We start from the raw sequence: 20976 nt of genomic DNA on the forward strand, positions 1-20976 counted from the left end.
AACAACACTACCTAAAGGTCGTCTGCGAAGAAAGGTCGCGCTGTGACACGGAACGCTAGTCGTATACATATAAGAGTTGCGTTATTTTCAGGGCGGGCATAGTATTAATATACACATATTGACTGGCAAGAAAGTATACGTTTATTCCCACGAGGGACTTTGAGTGACCAGAAGAGCGACCTATTTCTAGAGGTCGAAGGCCGATGGAAATAGGCCCCTCTTCTGGTCACTCACAGGCCCGAGGGGGAATAGACGTGACACTAGTTACCGAATTACGCCAGTCAATATGTGTTTTATAACACAGCTCGGTCTTAAATGTCAAATAAAAACAGAAAAAGGAGTTTTGTTGTTGTTGTTCACGGTTCAAGTCAAGAGAGGGTGCTATTACCGCGGGCACTATATTAAAAGACTATTGCCCGCTCTGGTACTATTCCCGCTAAACACGCGAGCGATCACTAGCCTATACTAGTTCATCCCACGTGACCGTGTTTCAGCCAACCAGAATACAGAACGAGGAAGAGGTGTGTTATAATAGTAAACTATTTGCACCACTGCTCACTTGGGGGCTCAAGACTCTACATTTAGGTTTAGATATGGGTGTAAACGATTTGGGGTGTAGAGTCCGGAGTTTCCCTCCGGAGTGGGATGCAAAAAAAAAAAAGGGAAAATGTTACACAGGTTTAAAAGGTGTTGTACCCTACTCAGACGTACTGTCAAACCGGCCCAGTGGCCAAACCTCACTGTACGCATATTTAGCCATTACAAACTTCTAAATTTGAATTAATACATTGTACTGATTTTGCTATTTACTTTGACCTAGGGGGACCACGGACCATATCCAAATGTTTTGGACCAAATAATGTGAAAGTTGTGCCCCTCACTAAACAACCAGACGGACTTTTAGGGAGGGGTACACCAAGTAGGAGGGTTAACAGTTCTTATACTGATCCGGGGAAAAGGGGGAGGGAGGGTGGGTACATTTTCCCCCTTTTGCTAACCTACAAACCACTTGCTGCATCACTGACCCCGTACCCCTCTCAACCTTGAGCCCGCCAGAAACGCGAATGATTTGAATCATGCGCCCTCTTTGTTCACAGTGGTGCAAATAGTAAACTTCTTGCACCACTGCTCACTCACGGGCTCAAGACTCTACATTTAGGTTTAGATATGGGTGTAAACGATTGTTTGCTTCTAACCCTGTGGCGTGCTTTCTCACGCCGACAAAGCAAAGGAAACCCTAAACCTCCCATCTCTCACCAAACCCCAGTTCGCCTCAAGTCCCCGTTTCTTACCAAAACTCCCCATTTCTCACCCAAACCTAAATGACGGCCCAAGGGTTGAACGCCCGCCATTCGGTCAAACTGCTACGCCAGCCGGCAACACAGCTAAATAGCCAACTTGTAAAGCCTTTTTGTACTGAGGTTTGAGCTCTATGCTCGGTAACATCTTCATCTGATGAAGACCCCTGCAATGCTTCTCATACTTTCTCTATGACCATTGACCGTCTGCTGAATTCTCACATCTTTGAGATGCCCAAACTCGGAAACCCCCAAAATCGACCTACGTGGGCACACAATGCGCAGTCATCTCGACCCGCTGATGCTGCGAGAAGCAGTTAGAATCTACTGCCTCCTGTGGTAGGAGATCGTCGGATGGAGCAAGCAAAAGGACAAAACAGCAAAAACCCATCCACCAACTCATTTTTGATGAAAAGGCAAACTGTGTCCAGCTTAGGGGCGACAACCAAGGGAGGACACATCCCCGCAGAGTTTGCCAAGGAGTGATTATAGACAAAGATCACTGCTATTAGACCTCGTCACCTTTTTTTTACCCCTTTTCTTTTTTAGTTTTTTTTTTTTTTTTCTTTTCTTCTTTTTTTTTTCTTTTTTTCTTTTGACCTGATGGGAGCTAGCGTCTAACCTCGCTTACCAACGAGCTGGTCTCGACTAGAACGTATGGATATCTCCTTCCTCGTGACGTGGGCCTCTGACTGCTCCAAAGGTTGAATGTACTTCTGTACCCGTTGCAAGTATTGGCCTATACAAAATAATATACTACTTGAGTGATATCCCTTTTCTCATGTTGGACCCAAGCCATTTGGACCCAAGCCATTAGGAAGAATAAAAAATAGCTCTACCTGAGGACCCAGCCGATTAAAACTAAAATCATCCATAGTATGGAGCTATAATTGGTACCTCCGTGTCCTTGTGAGGTTGCCGTGTAAGGTCATTACCCTCCGTATGAGGCTACACGTGTGTCCTATCAATCAAACTTGACTACACCATCCGGGTAGAGTTGTCGTCTAGATGGTCATCCCCAACCGTATGATGGTCAGCAACCGACATTTAAAACAGAAATATAGGCTCTAACCAGATATCTAGTCTCTTTAAGGCTGTGGGTTGTACGAAAAACGTCGAGTCTGCCGTTAAGCTCGGCCTGACTGTTTCCTGAGAGCTACGGGAAGGAAAACATAATTGCAGTAACGCTTCAAGGTCACCATAGTTGGATTCTGTCCTGACACAACTTCCTCAATTTGGCGATGACCAATGCAACGGTATTTCAACGGCACCGTGTAGGACAGACTGCATACCACGAAACCAAATAGACCGACTAAGTTCCGCAGCCCATGGTGAAAACTTTTCCACAGACATGTAATTTTTTTTTTTTTTTGTTGAATAGTTGTTATATATCCACCATGTTAATAGATTTGGTCACCACTCATATATGGATCTGGAGGCTGCCTAAGTATCTTTAGAAAGAAACATGCAAAGCCAAACTGGTCTGTCCAATTTCCCTTAAAATAATGTGACTTTCCTCGACGACTCCCTTGGGTGAGTTTCGCCCGATTGTACTCCGAAACTCCAACAGTACTAGAAGTCTGCCTCCATTCTAGAAGACCACAATCTGTGTCAGGCCTGTATGCTTCGTTTTTGAAAGGGCAAGGGCACCAAGGCGTTTTCTCTTTGGCAAAAGGCACCCTATGAGGAAATTGTAAATTTCTACTGGAGCATTTCAAGGGCACCAAGGCAATGGCAAGGGGCAACGGAGGCAATTGCCTCCGTTGCCTCCGTGAAGTATCAGGCCTGCTGTGTATAGGTGACCCATTGTTTTGCCCGATTGTACTCCGAAACTCCAATAGTACTAGAAGTCCGCCTCCATTCTAGAAGACCACAATCTGTGTATAGGTGACCCATTGTAAACCTTTGTTGCCTTCACCCTAGACCTTGTCAAATGGAAACTCTTTAATCTATCTACACGCGTGCCATTTCTTTCTTTCTTCTTTAAAGCCAGCGTCCATGACATATCCACCGAAGGGTACAACCCTTCGCTTGCCGTCTCTCTTGTTTCCTCTGGAATGATTTTGAAGTGGTGAAATATTCTCCCCAAGTGCGTCTTGAGTATTTTGAAGGTACCTTCCATACTCCTAAAAACAAAACAAAAACATGTCCCGTTGACCGTTGAGGTACTGGGAACGGGTAAAAAATTTGCCACACAATGGACGCTGTAGTGAAAATATTTGCGTTTTGTTTGTGCCTAAACCACAACTGTTGCAAACACCGGCCTTTTTAAGTTTACCCACTTCAAGGAAGAAGAGGGAAACAATGCAAAAGGACGGGTTTTTTGGGTTTTTTTTTCCGGCTCTTTCACTCATTTTTTCCCTTTGCCTGTAAATATTAGCTTCATTTGATTTAACTGCAAACAATCGTTATACTTGACATCTTCCTCTGTTTGTTTGGCTAAGCTTACATACACACTTTTTAATTTTTTTTTATTATTTTTGTTTGTTTAATAAATGATATAAATTAGTAACAACGGCCAACTGGATTTTTTCTTCTTTTTTTTCTTTTCAAATGATGTGTACATGTACACTGCTAAACCCTTATCATGGCTGATAATAATTGCATAATTCTGACACGCCGCCCGCAAGCAGAGATGAATAACGTACGCCCCCCTACCCTGTCTCTATGAAACGGCTTTGAGAATTCAAGCCATCCATAGCATCATGTTGCTGACGTGGCACGGATTAAAATTCACATAAGATACACACATTTATTTAAATTACAAATTTCCATAATACAATTCGACACTTACTGCCGTTTTGCACTCGTGTACTAGACTACGGAGGGACTGCACCCGTGCTGGCGCCGAGCAAGGTTTAACGCCACAACCGATGATTGTTCTTTGCCAAGTGATCGCACGATTTCGGAACCAACTATAAATAATAACACATTTTGTTACGAGTCCAAATTTCTCACACGATCGCAGAAAAAGTAACTGCATCTTAATATCTATTGAGAAAAAATTTATCTCACCACCTCGGCCCATTTCCTCCAGCACTCTTTATACGGTAAAAAATATTTGGTTCCGTCCCCACACCTATGAACCCAAAAGCAAATTATTGAACTTTTTTTTTTTTTTTGACTAAGAAATCTTTATTTTTTGGACTCAATTAAATACAATATATAATTCATCTCTAGCCATCTCGGGAGATGCTTTTAATTTGAGGCAATATCATTTCATAACCTTCTGCGAGGCCGAATCACCTCGCAATCTGTAGGCATTGTAATGTACTGTATTTGTATTCCCTCTGTGGAGCAAAACATTTTGGGGTCTTGGGGTTGCACCCCATACACAGTCTATCTGTGCGGCAGGTCTACCGCATCTCACCGTCTCGGGGCCCATCCCCATATATTTCTGGTGTATTTATTTGAACACACTACAATAAGACACTGGTGGCCCAAGGACCGAAACTCGTTTTAAAGCACATGGCTTAGAGGCCCTAGAATCATGTTTAAATTCATTTTTTATTTTTTTTATTTTTGTTCTTTGTTTTGTTCACATTTAGTAAATAATCCATCCTGTGCGGCAAGTTCATCTCCCATAGGTTTCTAGAATATTTCTTGACCCCTCTAAATAAAACAAGTGGAACAGGGACCAAAAATTTGCTTTAGTGCACAAGGCATACACTGATATTCAAATTTACAAAGTGACATTATACATACTCCATCTTGTCGGGGCAAGTTCATTTTACAAACTTGGGGCACATCACCATTATACGTTATCTCCGAGGCAGAACCATCTTATCATCTCGTGCCCATCCCCATAATATTATTTAATTCGTGAGGCCAATTATATAGCAAATGACTATTGATATTAATATAAATTCCTTTATAAGTATCATTTGAACTTTCTTTGAGGCCAAATCCCCTCACCACTTCGGGGCCCATCCCCATAAATATACTTCTCTGAGGTAAATTTCGTCTCACCATCTCGGGTCCCAACCCGTAATACTTTATCTGTGAGGCACAAATCATATCACAATCTCGGGGCCAATCCCCGTAAAACTTTTCATGAAAGATACAATCTGACTATTATTATTATTACAAATATCATTATTAACACCATATTAAAACTTATGTGAGGCCAAATCATCTCACGATCTCGGGACCCATCCCCATAGTACTTAATCTGTGAGGCCAAATCATCTCACGATCTCGGGACCCATCCCCATAGTACTTAATCTGTGAGGCCAAATCATCTCACAATCTCGGGGTCCCACCCCGTAAAACTTCATCTGTGAGGCCAAAACATCTCACAATCTCGGGGCCCGTCCCCACAAAACTTCGTCTGTAAAACTAGATATATACTTACAACTAACCATAATTAGTACATTACTATAAATACTATTTTAAATATCAAATTGGTACTTATAATGTGAGGCCAAATCATCACCACCTCGGGGCCCATCCCCATAGTACTTTATCTGTGAGGCCAAATCATCTCACCACCTCGGGGCCCATCCCCATAGTACTTAATCTGTGAGGCCAAATCATCTCACGATCTCGGGACCCATCCCCATAGTACTTAATCTGTGAGGCCAAATCATCTCACCACCTCGGGGCCCATCCCCAAAGTACTTCATTTGTGAGGCAAACTCATCTCATAATCTCGGGCCCCATCCCCACAAAACCTCGTCTGTAAGACTAGATACATACTTACAACTGACCATAATTATTATAAATACTATTTTTAATATCAAATTTGTACTTCTGTGAGGCCAAATCATCTCACCACCTCGGGGCCCATCCCCATAGTACTTCATCTGTGAGGCCTCATCATCTCACCACCTCGGGGCCCATACAACTAACCATCTGACCATAGTTAATGTGGTTTTATTCAGTGGGATAACTTATATTCAAAGCACTCCGCGCCCCGCAAAGTTTATCACGTGATAGGATGCAGCATATTCAAAACAGCTCACTGAAGCGTGATCCTATAAATAGTACACTTTGCTGATGCGTTTGGTTGTGTTACTACATTTGACTATAGCTTTTATGCTTGTTTGGTTAAGATTTTAAGATGACATCCAAAAATGAGCAGCCGCGGTACAACCCTGAAATGCTATCCAACAGGTTCAAAGGTTATTTCAATCAAAAGTTCGACAGTATAGCCAATAGCAACAAACAGGGTGAGGACAACGGGTTTAAGGACTTAAAGAATAAGATCTAGCGCCGGCACATAAACATGCTTGATTAACCTGGAAAAACCCCACCTTAAAATGCCTGTTGTCTTAAAAGAGTGTTGTATTATTCGTTGTCGAATAGACTGCAACTGTCTTTCGTGCGAATGAGCACAGCGAAGTAGCATGAAAATATACTGTTATAAAAACTATTCTAATACCGTATTGATACTTTTTCGAAGGCCAAATCATCTCACCATCTTGGGGCCCGACCACATAGTACTACATCTGTGAGGTCAGATTATCTCACAATCTTGGGGCCCATCCCCGTAAAACTTTGTATGTTACAAAACTTACTATTGTCATTAGTATTTCAAATACTATAATTGTTATCGTAATAATACTTTCTGTGAGGCCAGATCATCTCACAATCTCGGGCCCATCCTCATAATACTACATCTATGAGGCAAAGTTTCATCTCACCATCTCTGGGTCCAACCCCATAATACTTTTTCTGTGAGGCCAAATCCTCTCACAATGTCGGAGGCCATCCCCATAAAACTTCGGCTTTGAGATCAAATTATGTTCAAACTGACTGTTATTGTTATTATAAATATCATTATAAACATCATAATTAATACTTTTTGTGGGGCCAGATCATCTCACATCTCGGGGCCCAACCCCATAAAACTTCGCCAATGAGACAAAATATAAATATACAAACTGACTATAAATATTATTATAAATATCATCATTATTGTCATAATTAATGTTCTCTGTGAAGCCAAATCATCTCGCAATCTCGGGGCCCACCCCATAAATTTTTGCCTTTGAGACCAAATTATACAAACTGACTGTTATTTGTAATAATATAAGTGTATCATTGTTATTATCATAATTAATACTTTCTGTGAGGCCAGATCATATCACAATCTCGGGGCCCATCCCCATAATACTTCGTCTGTGAGACCAAATTATATATATATACGAACTGACTGTTATTTATATTATAAATATCATCATTATTTCATAATTCAACCTTCTGTGAGGCCAGATCTACTCACATTCTCGGGGCCCATTATTATTATTCATACGTGAGGTCCAACCATCCTACTATGTTGAGACCCTGCCCCGGCTAGTACTCTTTTGGCCTACATGTACATTGTGGAATTTTTGACGTACTAAACTTGCGAAGTTAGAAAGGGCCACAAAGCCCGTTTTCAGGCATGTTACCATATTGTGGTGCCCCGTTTTGTATAGCCGCTTTGTTGCACTATGGTAAAAGTAAAACAAAGCAGCCTTCAACTATGATGACAAAATATTGCCCTTTGATGCACGCCGCTAAACGGTGGAAGCGCACTATTATGCTGAATATTTTGGATTGATAGTGAGTCTTTTGGATTGATAAGAATGGTTGTTTGACATGTACAATTCCACAAAAAATACAAAGCACACATCTCCCGCGTCTTTATCATAAGGATTGGCCTTGATCCTTTCAACAAAAATTTATGTATTTGTGTGTTAATCTACATGGCGTATAGTTATACTTATGTAGGCATATTGCATACCCATTGTTGTCATCCCAGCCTGATCTCTACAACTCAAACTGATGTTTATATCCCGTGACTCTTCAGGTAATGGATAATTAATAAATATTGCTTACTCAGGCTTGTCTCATGACACTACAGCGATTTTTACACACTCATGACTGTTTCTAAATTAATATTATACCAGTACTAATGCAGTCAATGCTATCAAAAAAGCTTCTATCATTTTAAATGGCCACAAATCTTTTGATATGCCGCACAGTTTCTTTCAAATAGTCTTCCTGAGCATATTCGCCAGGCCAATTCTTTTCACTGTTTTAAATCACGGTTAAACTCATTGTTTGAAACTGCTGATTTGTAATCTGCTTAATTGTAATTGCACCTTTCTCTCATTGCATAAATAATTTATATCTTTATGCCCTGAGAGACTTATGGAATTTGGCGATTTTAAAAGCTACATCCACAAGTGATTCCTAGCTGACTGGGCCCGTTCCGCTTTGTCCATCCAACTTTGCTTTGTAAATGATATTACATATGTACATGTGAAGACGGCCCCCTTATTTGGCCGCCCCATAATGGTCACCATCGAGCCCAGTGTTGGCTACATTTAAGGACGTAACATTTACATGACCATGAAGTGTTTCTTTGAGCGGCAAATGACACAATCTTTGTGCCAAGGTTTCCAATTTTGTTACAGTGTCTTTACATGGCTCGCTTCCCAATGTTGATCGGCTTCGTCCCGAGTACCGTCTACCAGACCTTTGAAACACCGGGGGACGACTCTAAACTTTCAAAGCACTCCTCGGAAGCTTATGCTGCATGGCTCACATGCGGCCCCATTTATGCCTCCGCATTTTCGAAATTCCTGGAAGAAATCAATTCAATTCAAATCAAATACACCTGTATTTCCATTCTTCCATGAGAAATATCGACAGTAACATGTGCAACGGAATCAGGCCAAATGTTAGTAAGTTTATAACAGTAAACGTACATGTTATTAATGAAATAAGCCGTTTGGATTTTTAGCAGGCTTATAATAAAAAAAAACAAAAGGACCGGCACTGACTGTTGTTGGTCTTTTAGGAGCGTACAAAATGCCGAACCCTGAACTATCTGCTCAAACCAAGACTAATTGTATTGATCCAGCCTAAATTCGGTGGCTATCTTTTACTGCTTTCCAAACCATTAGTCTTACCATTACATGTAAACCAACAGTTCTATTCAGAACCACCCCAACTCATTAGAGTTAGTCACTACATGGTGTTGCCGCAAACTTTTCCATATCGTATTTGCACCATGCAAAGTTTCAAACCCTACTTAGGCCTACCATTGTTTAACCCCACAGCGAATGTGTGGGACTCGGAACAAAGAAGCTAGTGACTTTAAAATACTGCTCACCTGGACAATCTCTGACACATTTCTTGCAAGTTAAGTCCATGGCTCAGTGACCAAAGATTCGACAAACACTGATGACCGGTGTAGGCAAGCTGAAAAGCCGCGTTCGCAAAGCACAATGAAAACGGTTCAGTGCATTCAGAATTTAAATACCGGTGATCTATTCATGGTCTGAGGTTCAAGAAGGCACAACCAGTGTACACAAAAGGTCCCTTTGTACGCCATCTAAACCCATTTAAATTAAAATTGCCCCAAAGTAAACATGGTACCGAAAATGGTTAACGAAAATACAATTCGCAAATTGTGTGCATTATTTTATACGATGAAACTGGCACGTTGAATTTATTATTACTTTAAGGGGGTTCCTTTCTGCATTTGACTGTAGCTCCCTTTAATACGTTTTCGTTTACGTTGGTTACTCGGCAGACTCCTGAAGGGAAGACCCGATGTATACAAAAGGCCGCAAATTATTTGACCCGGCTGACATGGAATAATTTTAAATGGATGAAAAGGCAATGAAATACGAAGAAATGATGGTATCTACTACCAGCTCTGAAGGAAAACTTTCTCCGTGTGCCCCCTATGTTAATACTCCCTGATGTGTACCAGTATGCACCATTCTGCTCTAAAACCGCACTACTGTGCCATAGGGCATGTTCTACAATAGCGCAAAGAGACACACCAAGGCGGCACCGACGATCCTTCTTCGTAAACCAACCCCTCGCTTGTGCCAGCAAACTTAAGGCTGTAACACGGCGGAAATACCCCGAATAAAACATGTTCACCTTTTCGGGGTTATACCCTTAGTCACTTTACTACATGATTAATTGTATACATCACCCGAAATCCCTTCAGAATATTGCGCTCAATAAGGCCTCTATGTGTTTCTGATCCTTCAACCGGAGACGAACCAGTTCACGTCCAGCTGCGGGTACGCCAGAAACGCGAATGATTTGAATCATGCGCCCTCTTTGTTCACAGTGGTGCAAATAGTAATTATATACCTCACATATAGAATCCTCTAATCTGATTGGTTAAAAAGGGAGTCATGGAAATAGCTATGCCCGCTTTTTCTTTCAAGATGACGTCATATTGACTATGCCCGCCCTGGAAATAATGGATCAGTCTCAACACACTGTATTCCTACATGTAGGTGGCGCATGTGTGTGTATTGCGTTGTGTGTACGTTCGTCGTGTCACGGCGCGAACTACATGAACTATAGCTGTGACCTTTTTTTCGCAGACGACCTTTCAACGTAGTTTGTGTGGGAAATTTGGTTGTTTGTGTTCATGTCAAACTCGCAACGTAAAATGGCTGAAGCAAGATTTCATCTCGTTGACAACCACATGAAATCAACCACATGTTTCTGTTGACGTTGACTGATGTTGGATTTTAACTGTTATCCCAGTTGGATTGGTATATTTTTTACCCATGTTGGATTTTAACTGTTACCAACATTGTTGGTATCTTCATGGGAAATGAAAGACATGATTTTGGTAAGTTATTAGTTACACTTTTTTGTATACACTTCAAAATCAAGGCCCAGTTTATGACATCTTTTAACCAATCAGATTAGAAGAATCTATATTGTTTGGTATATAAAAGTAATATTGACTGCTTATTATTCGGGGGACAGTTGAAATTATAGGCCCTCGGTGATGTCAAAACCATGACTATGCCCTCAGCTTCGCTTCGGGCATAGTCATTGTTTTGACATCACCTTGGGCCTATAATTTTAACTGTGCCCCTCATAGCAGTCAATATTTCCATACTATGAAGTCGTCTTGATAGAAAAAGGGGCATAGCTATTTCCATGACTCCCTTTTTAAACAATCAAATCAGAGGATTCTATACATAGTAATCGACCCTCATATATGTTTTCGACCCCCCAACTTTGATTCCTGTTTACCGTAAGACTGTGCAAGCTCCGCCGGTGACAGAAGCTCTTCTATTTACTCACGGTCTATATTTTTGTCAGGCTAAATCAGGTTAAGGAGAATAAAGTTTCCTGTTGTACTTGTAGGTTGTTATGCTCAAACATTTATAAAATGATTATTTTTTGGTATAAATCACTTCATTATTATGCCAACAATCCAATGAGTCAAAGAGTTATTTTGATCAAACCTCAAAAAAATAAAACAAAATTATTATCTGCTAGATTTAGTTTCATTCTCCTTCAGTCACTATATAGATCATGTGATGTGGTTGCTATTTGGGATTCTATGGCAAGCCAATATTGGAAAAAATTAAAAAATTTAAAGTGAAAATGAAGTCGGATAAGGAGGTATTGTTTTCGTATAGTTTTTCAAAATGTTTTAGAAACGTTTTTCTTGGTTTCCGCCAAAACGCCATACGTTTAACGCACGATTTTTCTTATAGCCGTAGAAACAGTAGAAATGACAGACTTGAGTCCTAAATTGAATCGAAGCTTAGTACGCAACTTAATTACTCAACTTGGTGTTGTTTAACTTCTTTATCAATTAGCTGAGTTGTAATGACATGAATATTTAATTAGGCAATCTTGTTACCACCATATCTCCCAAAATAGGCCTAAACGTCCGATTTTCAAATTTTCTTCATGTTGATTCTCTGGGTATTGAAGTTGTGCAAAATGAAGTAATTTTATATGTCACGTCATCTTAAAATTATTTTAAAGAATTATATACAGTTATTATATAATAAATAAAATCACTCAAACCGCGTTGAAGATCTGTTTGGCACCGCGGTTTACCGTGTTTATTACCAAGCCAGTGATCTGTAGTTCGAATCCCCCGGGAATCTCGTCGAAATCAATATTATAAGGCATAAAATTAACGACCGACCCCGCCTTGCCTTGGGCGGGAGGAGAACGTGCTAGCGCACAGCTACAGAACCCTGAGCCAGAAAAGGGGTCGCCTTGCCCTTCTTCCCAACGGCATTCTCCGTCCTTGGCCCCGAGAGTTTCTCGAGTTCCACAGGCACAGTTTGTTGCTAACACCGGTATGGGTATTACCTCGCCTTGGGTTGCCCCTGCTGCTGCACCGCCGGGAAATATCACGGCAGGAACCGCTCATCAACAGTGGAATTTTCCTGCTAACGCTAGAGGGCAGTATACCAACATGGCGCCGCCCATGTACCCGGTTTACGGTGGGATGAATCCGTTCATGTTCGGACAATATGGACAACCTATGACAGCCCAATGGCCACAATTTCAGCAACAGCGTAACCCCGCTGCTTCTCCTGCTTCTTCTCTAGCTCTTCCGAACCCCGTCACTTGGGAATCTGGAGTTATTGACCAGGTTAGTTATGATGTTTCTGCCGCTCACTCCGACGCTGCTGATCGTTTTATCACTGATGCCGATGGGGCTTCAGCCTCGGGGACGTCCGGGTCCGACAGTCATGAAAACTCCAGTCGTATTGGAGTTGCTGAGGTTGTGTCACGACCAATATTATCCAATGTGGAAAACCTTGCAGTTAGCCGCATGGAAGCTATCAGGCAATCCTTATCAGCAAGAGGTGTTTCGCAGCAAGTGTCTTCTGTTATCTTATCATCCAGGCGCCATGGCACTAATGCCCAGTTCAATTCAGCATGGAACCGATGGCGTCGCTGGTGTGTTCAACACCAAGTTGATCCTATTCGAGCACCTCTAGCTGACATCCTCGAGTTTCTTGCACAGTTTTTTCCAGCAAGGACTACAATATAGAACGATCAACGTGTATAGATCAGCAATTTCTTCAGCTCATGTTCCGGTGGAAGGAGCTCCGGTTGGTCAATATTCCCTGGTTTCAAGATTTTTGAAAGAAATCTTTAACATTCGTCCACCGCAGCCTAAATATTGTACAACATGGGATACCGGGAAGGTCCTACAGTACATCCTTTCACTCCCTCGGAATAGAGAGCTGAGCTTAAGGCTTCTGACTTTGAAAACAGCTATGCTGATTGCACTTGTTACAGCGGGACGCTGTTCATCCTTAATCGCTTTGGACTTGCAGTTTATGCAAAAAACAAAAACAGCTTTTGTTTTTACCCTGGTGAAACCAACAAAGTGCTCTACAGCCAGCAAGACTGCCAAGAAAAGTGATTTTATCACATTATTCCCCGACAGTAAACTCTGTGTGGTGAAAGCCTTGGAAGTATATCTTCAGAGGACAAAGCCTGCCCGAGGACAGGGTAAGGACAAACTTACCAGTCTGTTTTTTGTCATTTGTGAAACCCACTCATGCTGTGGTGTCCGCTACTATCGCACGGTGGTTGAGAACCATTATGGCTTCATCTGGCATAGATGTGTCTCATTATCGGGCACACTAGGGGAGCAGCCACCTCGGCAGCTGCTCGAGCAGGGGTATCTACAGCACAGATCCTGAAAGCTGCAGATTGGTCATCAGAGTCCACCTTTACAAGGTTTTACAGGAGAGATGTTACAACGTCGGAGTTCCAGACAGCTGTCCTGGCTTCGGTCAAGCGTTGAAATATACAGGGTGAGTCTGACGACTAGGCTGAAATATAATTTCAAATTATGTTAAGGTACTTACCTGACACATAATTGTAATTATATGAAGCCGTAGGAGGAGAGACTCACACTCCCTCCCTCTGCATCTCAGATTATCTTCTTCTTGCCCATCCATGAGTCTACCTCAGCCAGCTACTTACCTTCACTTACCTACAAAGAGACATGCTTCAATGGTTTGGAGAGGTATTTATGTGCTGGGGCATGGGCTCATTTGCATTTTTATGAATGGAGGAACTTTCCATTTTATTTAAAGGGTGGTTCAGACCGTATTAAATGGAACATAATACAGGGTGAGTCTCTCCTCCTACGGCTTCATGTAATTACAATTATATGTCAGGTAAGTACCTTAACATAATTTGAATTTTTTTTATCTTCAACGCGGTAAGCTGTTTAAGCTGTGTTTTATATTATTGATTATAAAATTGGGTTGTAACATAGTTACGATTCTGAATTTTGCACGTTGTGTGAAATTACTGTAATGGCGGACTGTCCACAGGGTACTTCCTCGTCCTCGGACAAGGTTACACCCATCATACGAGGTACAGAGATACCGACATACACGATTTGGGCGTAGCAAATACAATTTCGAGCCGTGACTGCGACGCTACGATAATACTCAATAAAACACGCTAAACAAGCCGCCCAATATAATTTTATTAAATCGTACGATACATGCAAACAACGAATGAACTATTAAGTGGAAATAAAAATTAAGAAAAATATCCTAATAATTGTAACAGAAAAGAAAAAACACTTTTAATTTTAGAACGCAGTGTTGAATAATAGCGGCGAATTCACTCGAACAATATAGTGTCTCGACGTAATGATTGTTGCGTGCCCTCTGATCCCCCGCTGGCTGGCCGGCCGGATGAGTGTTTTTACGTTAGTGCATTGCTGCACGATCGTACCCATTTAACTCTATTACACCATGGGGAATAGTGCACACGTGTGTGGGGAATGAGGTTGTGTGTGAGCTAACGTGTCACAGTAACCTCATTAGCTGTTCCGATCCAGTCGGAACAGCTTTTGTTTTCGTCGAGATTTTTATTATTTTTATTATTATTATTATTATTATTATTCTTTGTTTCCGCCTAAAACCCCATAGCGTTTGTACGGCGTTTTTGTTTAGGCCACTACTCCTAAAGTATTAGGATAAAATAGTTAAATCATATATCAAATTGAAGCTTAGAACCTAAGCTTTACTCTCATAAAAAAGTGTAACAATTCTTCATTAATTAACCACGTGGTCTTCATTTGATTTTTAATTTGTAAACTTGATGCAGTCACTTTCATGTTATTGTGAAATATTCTCTTTGGTAATACAACACAGTATGTACCTCTATGAGTTGTTGACTTCTTGAGAGGAGTCTATACTATATTGTTTCCTACCCGCGTTCTGGACACATTACTCTGTACACGCACAACGTACGGAGGTTTGGGATTTTCGTTAGAACGTGCGTTAAATTTGTCCTTGTTTTTCTAACCGCGTTCTGGACCAATTACTCTGTGCATGGGTTTTCGTTAAAACGAACGTGCGTAATTAGATAGGGGTTTTTAACGACATCGACATCGACGTCGTCGTCAAAAACCCTAAAGGCATCTAATACTACATTTCAACCATACTTAAAAGTTATATTAATACTTAACAGTTCATATTTAGTGACAATGGTCGCAAAATCATGAAACGAGAATTATTTCGCCGAATCATAATCCCCTCTGTTAATGCACACATGTAAAAACCCACCATTTTTGCATCGTGCCCTTCTAGCCTAGTGGTCATCAGTCGCGACTACACATCAAAGAATTGCGAGTTCGAATCTCCGTCCGATATCAAATTTGTTTTTATCCCCCAAATGGGCAATTCCACCAAAAAGTGTCCTCGGCCCAAAAAATTGAAGTCAAATTTGTGGATTTAAATTTAAAGTAGCAAGAAAGAGTGATACCCAGTGATTTCAAATCTTTGTTTGTTTCATTTTTTTTCCTTGGTTTTCCATGTTTTTCATAGTTTATTAAAAAAGTTTTTTTTGAGCCAAATTCATGATTTTTGGGAAATGTTTGGCACAATTGTCTAAAATGCCCTCCTGGTTACATTTTAGATGATATTTCAATTATTCTTGGCTTAAAACATATAACTGGTGGTAAGTATTCACAATTTTAAAGAAACTTCATTGTCAATTTATTCACAGGGTGCTGCCACTCGTTTTAATTAGCCCTTAATTACCAATTATGAAATGTAATGTCCATGACATTGCATGGTGTTTAGTTTTATATTTTAAAGCCAGTAAGAAATATTTTTATGAGACTTCATACGCAAAGCTAGTTTTTAGGGGCTAATCCTATAATGCAAGAAAATTAATAAAAAATTAATTACAACTGTGCTAACGAGCGTCATGGACATTACATTTAGCGTCATGGACATTACGTCATGGACATTACATGTCACATGAAACTTACCTTTTTGAAGGTAAATGCTACAATTTATCAATTGGACCTATTGTAGGTAAACCTGGACTAGTCAAAGAGAACATTTGTCATAGACCTCATCAGAAATTTACTTCAAGCTCTTTTTTAGCAGCGCGTTTAGTGGCAACATCGTGCACAGATTCTACAAACTGACAGCTCAAATCCGAGATTTTCAGGTGAGTTTTCTCATGGAACTGTTCTTTCCTAAAAACATTCAAGTGACATTGAAATGTATGTGAACTGTTGGTGAGACATGTTTAGATGAATGTAGGACATTATAAACAGACTTTATCATCAAAGAAGACTTCTCAAGGCCTAGGCGTAATGCAGATTTGTACACATCTACGGATAGCTTGGATACAAAGACGTCATACATAAAGTAATTTTTTATTTTTACATAATTTCAGAATGGCTAAGACTTGAGTACAGAGGCACAAAAAGTATAGAGAGAAAACGTGACAAAACATGGAAACATGATTGTGATAAACAAAGCCCAATGCAGCCAATCTTTCCTTCATTTGTTGTTCTCCGTTCTTGTTTTGCATGTCAATCCAGGTGGAACGTGTAGAGGATGACCTCAATGACTGTCTCGTATTTGGAAAACTAAGGAAGCATCTCTGTTTGACCTGTTCCTCCCAAGAAGTCCTCCCAACTCATTTTAACTGATCTTCTGGGAATTGTTCACCCAGTCTTGAACATAGCAGTATTCAGATCAACTTGGAAAATTACAGAAACCTTTGATGTTTAATTTCCATTTACTGTCTTCACAAAATGTTGACGCAAGATGTTCAGTATATTACTCAAGATGAACAATTACCATGTGAGAAACACATAAAAGGGAATTATGTTAAAGATAATTAGAAAAAAAGGTTACTTCATGTATACCTACATCTCTGGTCTATCATAACTACTCCAAGGCCTGGTTGGATGTGGACGGAAAGTGCAAAAAGGGGACTTACCGAGGGGCGGGGTTTAAGTGAGATTCTGGGGGAGGTTTGGTTCTTAAAAATGTTTGGAAGAGGTTAAACATTAAGATAGGGACATTCATTATAGTTTAAAACCCATATTAAGAGCAAGGCAGCACATGGGTTTACAAATTCAGGGTAAAAGCATGATGCATCATTTTACAAGTTTGACGTAATGTCCATGACGCTAAAAATAACCCAAAATGTAATGTCCATGACGCTCTATTAAGATGTGTAACAAGAAAGTTGACAGGTTTTCTTAAAAATATTATCAATGTTCATGTTAACTACTTCCCTGTATAGCAAATAAAAAGGTATTCTAAAAATTTTGAACTTTAACTTCACAGGGTTTTGGAATTGAGTGTGTTGTACCCAAAACCCACTTCCGTTTTTCGTAATGTCCATGACGCTCGTTAGCTGTGCTCTGACTCCTTAATTAATTTGAACTTTTCCAAATTCATAGTATCATTTGACTTACTAGGACACAAGATACTAGTATCAAGCACAAAACTATAAATCAAAGCTACTTGGTGTGTTTAACTGACCAACAAAGTTCTAAAAATGTCTCAAAACGTAATGTCCATGACGTGGAATTGCCCAAAACTAAAAATATATTTCTTTTTGTAATAGTTAAGTTTGATTCTTATCTCTATATCGATAGTGTTGCCTTTTTTTTTTCTCAATTGTAAGCCCAACATAACCTGTGTGCATGCATGACATGATATGATGTTTAAAAACACAGTAAGCGAAAAATGGTGATCATAAGCATAGCCTTGATCAAGGCTGTTGACGTACTGTTCCCCGGCCCGGTTCGCGGCACACGCATGCAGTACATTCACAAATGTACATTACCATACATTGTACAGCGAGAACAGTATAGCGTAGTCGTGAGAACGGTCGTGTCTTTGTATTTTCAACCTCATACACGTGGCTCAAACAACAGCCTTGATGGGTTTGTAATGCTTTGTCGGAATTCCGATAAACGGGTATTCATGATGTGGGCGTGTCATTCTAAACATTGGCCAATCACAGGCGCGATTGAGAATGACGTATTACTGCTAGCAATCATGCCACATCCATGTGTGTGTACGCTGAACGCTAGCTGTATATGTACATGTAGTGTACTACGTGCTTTTTATAGCAGTGTCGGGAGCGTGGTGTATATATAGCTATGATTGTAAGGGGTCTGAATGCGCTGCCGGACGGGTGAGCCGGACATGACTCGCCCGGTCGGTAATGGTGTGGAACAACTTCGAACAACTTCCGTTGTCTTGCGTTTCATTATAACACGAGGACTATAATTACAACGTAGATGGTAGATTTGTCCCTGAATTGGAAGCTGCTGTACTATATAAGTGTAACGTTGTAGTGTAGTACTAGTAGTATGGCAAGAGTTAGTTTATGAAATTGAACTTTATTTAGTTGTTGTTCAGCCACACGCCATCTTCTACCGTCTGTCGACAACACATATTTTCGATCCCCAACTTTGATTTACCGCGAGAAACGTAATGAATAATATATTTCTACCTTAAGACAAAATAAACAGCTGGGTTTCTTATCTCATCTGGTCTGTGTTTTTGCTTCAAGGGGATGGGGTGTGTAGTACTGTCATATGCCCAACACCTAAGAATTCTTACCAAGTAGCCATCTTGCCGGAAACCCATGACACCTGGATACTTTTTTAACCTTTCTCAAACACATTTCACATGGTCTAGTTTCCTTCCTTCTATTTCTAAACCCATGATTGATGCATTAAACGCGGCTGTTATGTTTTGTTGAAAGTTTCTGTAGTTGTGTTGCAAATTATACACCATTGATTTCCAGCGACTTACAGTTTGGTTTTACTAGTAGGGATTTCTCCCTCGCCCGCCGCCATTATTGCAACTATACTACAGCCACTGCTTGTTTACAATACGTCGACGAGCACATGTGTGCGAGTGCTTGCAGAACAACGTTGTGATTGACAGCGAGAGTTTATGGGTCAACCAACAACCATTGAGAACGGGTTGTTAGTAAACATTAGCATAATGAGCTCCGCCCTAAATTTTGGCAGATACAAAACCATCAAGGCGCTACTTGGGAAGACCCATGTACCGTAAGTGTACCGTATACTGATGGTACATGTACATAGTACGTATGTGTACATACGCTGTACACGTATATGCACTGGGTTATGTATGGGGGTGCGCTGGCGGAATTCAGTGATGGGGGACTGGGATTTTGCAGATCGCGGCTGGCTGTAGCGCCTTGATCAAGGCTATCATAAGCACAGAGTTTGGTGGTTAAGAGTTATGTGAAATCAACTTGTACTAGATCAAAAATCAAACCACCGACCAATTTTTTTTTTATAATTTGAATTAATTAACCACGTGACCCATATTTACATATTTAATTGGGAAATCTTTGTAGCACCATATCTCAAGAATTACACGGCCGTTTAACAGACTGCTTGTAGATATAGACTCCTTGGGGATTGGAGTAACTGATTCTAATAAGAGATGTTTCAGTCCATTAAAATCAATCAAAGTACGTCTATAATTAACGATTAATTAAAAATCTTGGCATCATGGATACAACGTAGTACCTCATAAACTGGATGCAGTCACATTCAACACATTGCAATAGCTTACCACGGTTAATGCAATACAAAATTGAGATTTTGCACAAGGCATTGGATTGGGGTAAGTTGCATACCATCGTGTACCTTATGAAATTTATTAGTACGAAAAATACAATTTTAAGACTGTGACGTCATCACTGGTTAATTTATGCTAATTAGAAGCTTTAATGAGTTTTTCTTTGCAGCACTATATCTCAAGAAGTGTACGGCCGATTTCAAAGTTTTTTTCAGTATTAGACTCATTAGTCATAGGAGAATTGCCTCGGGTATCCGCGACCATATCTGAAGAGTTACACAACCGATTTAATTTTTTTCTTTATTTATAGATTCCTAAGGCATTAAATTTTGTTGGGGAAAATCCGTGACCCCATTTTGACCTCTTCTTTTGGGTCAACCGGAAGTGGGACCATTTCTCAAGAACTACACAACCGATTTTCAAACTTTTTTTCAGTTATAAACTACTTAGGCATTAAATTAACTTTGAAAACTAAGACCCCCATGTTGACCTTTATTTCCGGGTCAACCAGAAGTTGGACCTTATCTCAAAAACAACCCAACCGATTTTCAGACTTTTTTCAGTTATGGGCTCCTTTGGCATTGGACAATCGCATCGGGTAGGTATGACCCCATGTTGACCTTTATTTCCGGGTCAACCGGAAGTGGGACCTTATCTCAAGAACTGCACAACCAATGTTAAAGTTCTTTTCAGTTATAGACCCTTTGAGCTCTAAAGATTGAAATTGGATTACCTTGACCCCAAATTGACCTTTACTTCCGGGTCAACCGGAAGTGGGACCATATCTCAAGAACCATGCAACCAATCTTCAGTTTCTATTCAATTATAGACCCCTTGAACATTGAAAATTAAAAACGGAACAGCTCTGTGTTTGTTTACAAACACTTGATGTCTAGTTCCTCATGTATCCACTATTATTGTGCCCACGCTGTCTGTACATGTACTTCATCGAAGCTTGGCACAAAAAGTAAGAAATAATGGCATCAAAAAAGGAGACCTTCTGAACAAAACTACCTTCA

At 40.4% G+C, this 20976-nt stretch overlaps 2 protein-coding genes across 4 annotated transcripts in view; both read left to right on the plus strand.

Annotated features, from left to right (window-relative positions):
- Positions 1-20976, plus strand: part of LOC139934448 (uncharacterized) — a 29552-nt gene that overhangs the window by 7194 nt on the left and 1382 nt on the right. The window contains exons 2-3 of the mRNA XM_071928692.1: positions 12206-12992; positions 13692-13839. Coding sequence (XP_071784793.1) covers positions 12206-12992; positions 13692-13839 — 935 coding nt within the window. The remainder of the gene's footprint in view (positions 1-12205; positions 12993-13691; positions 13840-20976) is intronic.
- Positions 1-20976, plus strand: part of LOC139934334 (chloride channel protein C-like) — a 191558-nt gene that overhangs the window by 6436 nt on the left and 164146 nt on the right. The window lies entirely within an intron of this gene.

Source organism: Asterias amurensis, chromosome 3 (assembly GCF_032118995.1).
Source record: "Asterias amurensis chromosome 3, ASM3211899v1".
NCBI lineage: Eukaryota > Metazoa > Echinodermata > Asteroidea > Forcipulatida > Asteriidae > Asterias > Asterias amurensis.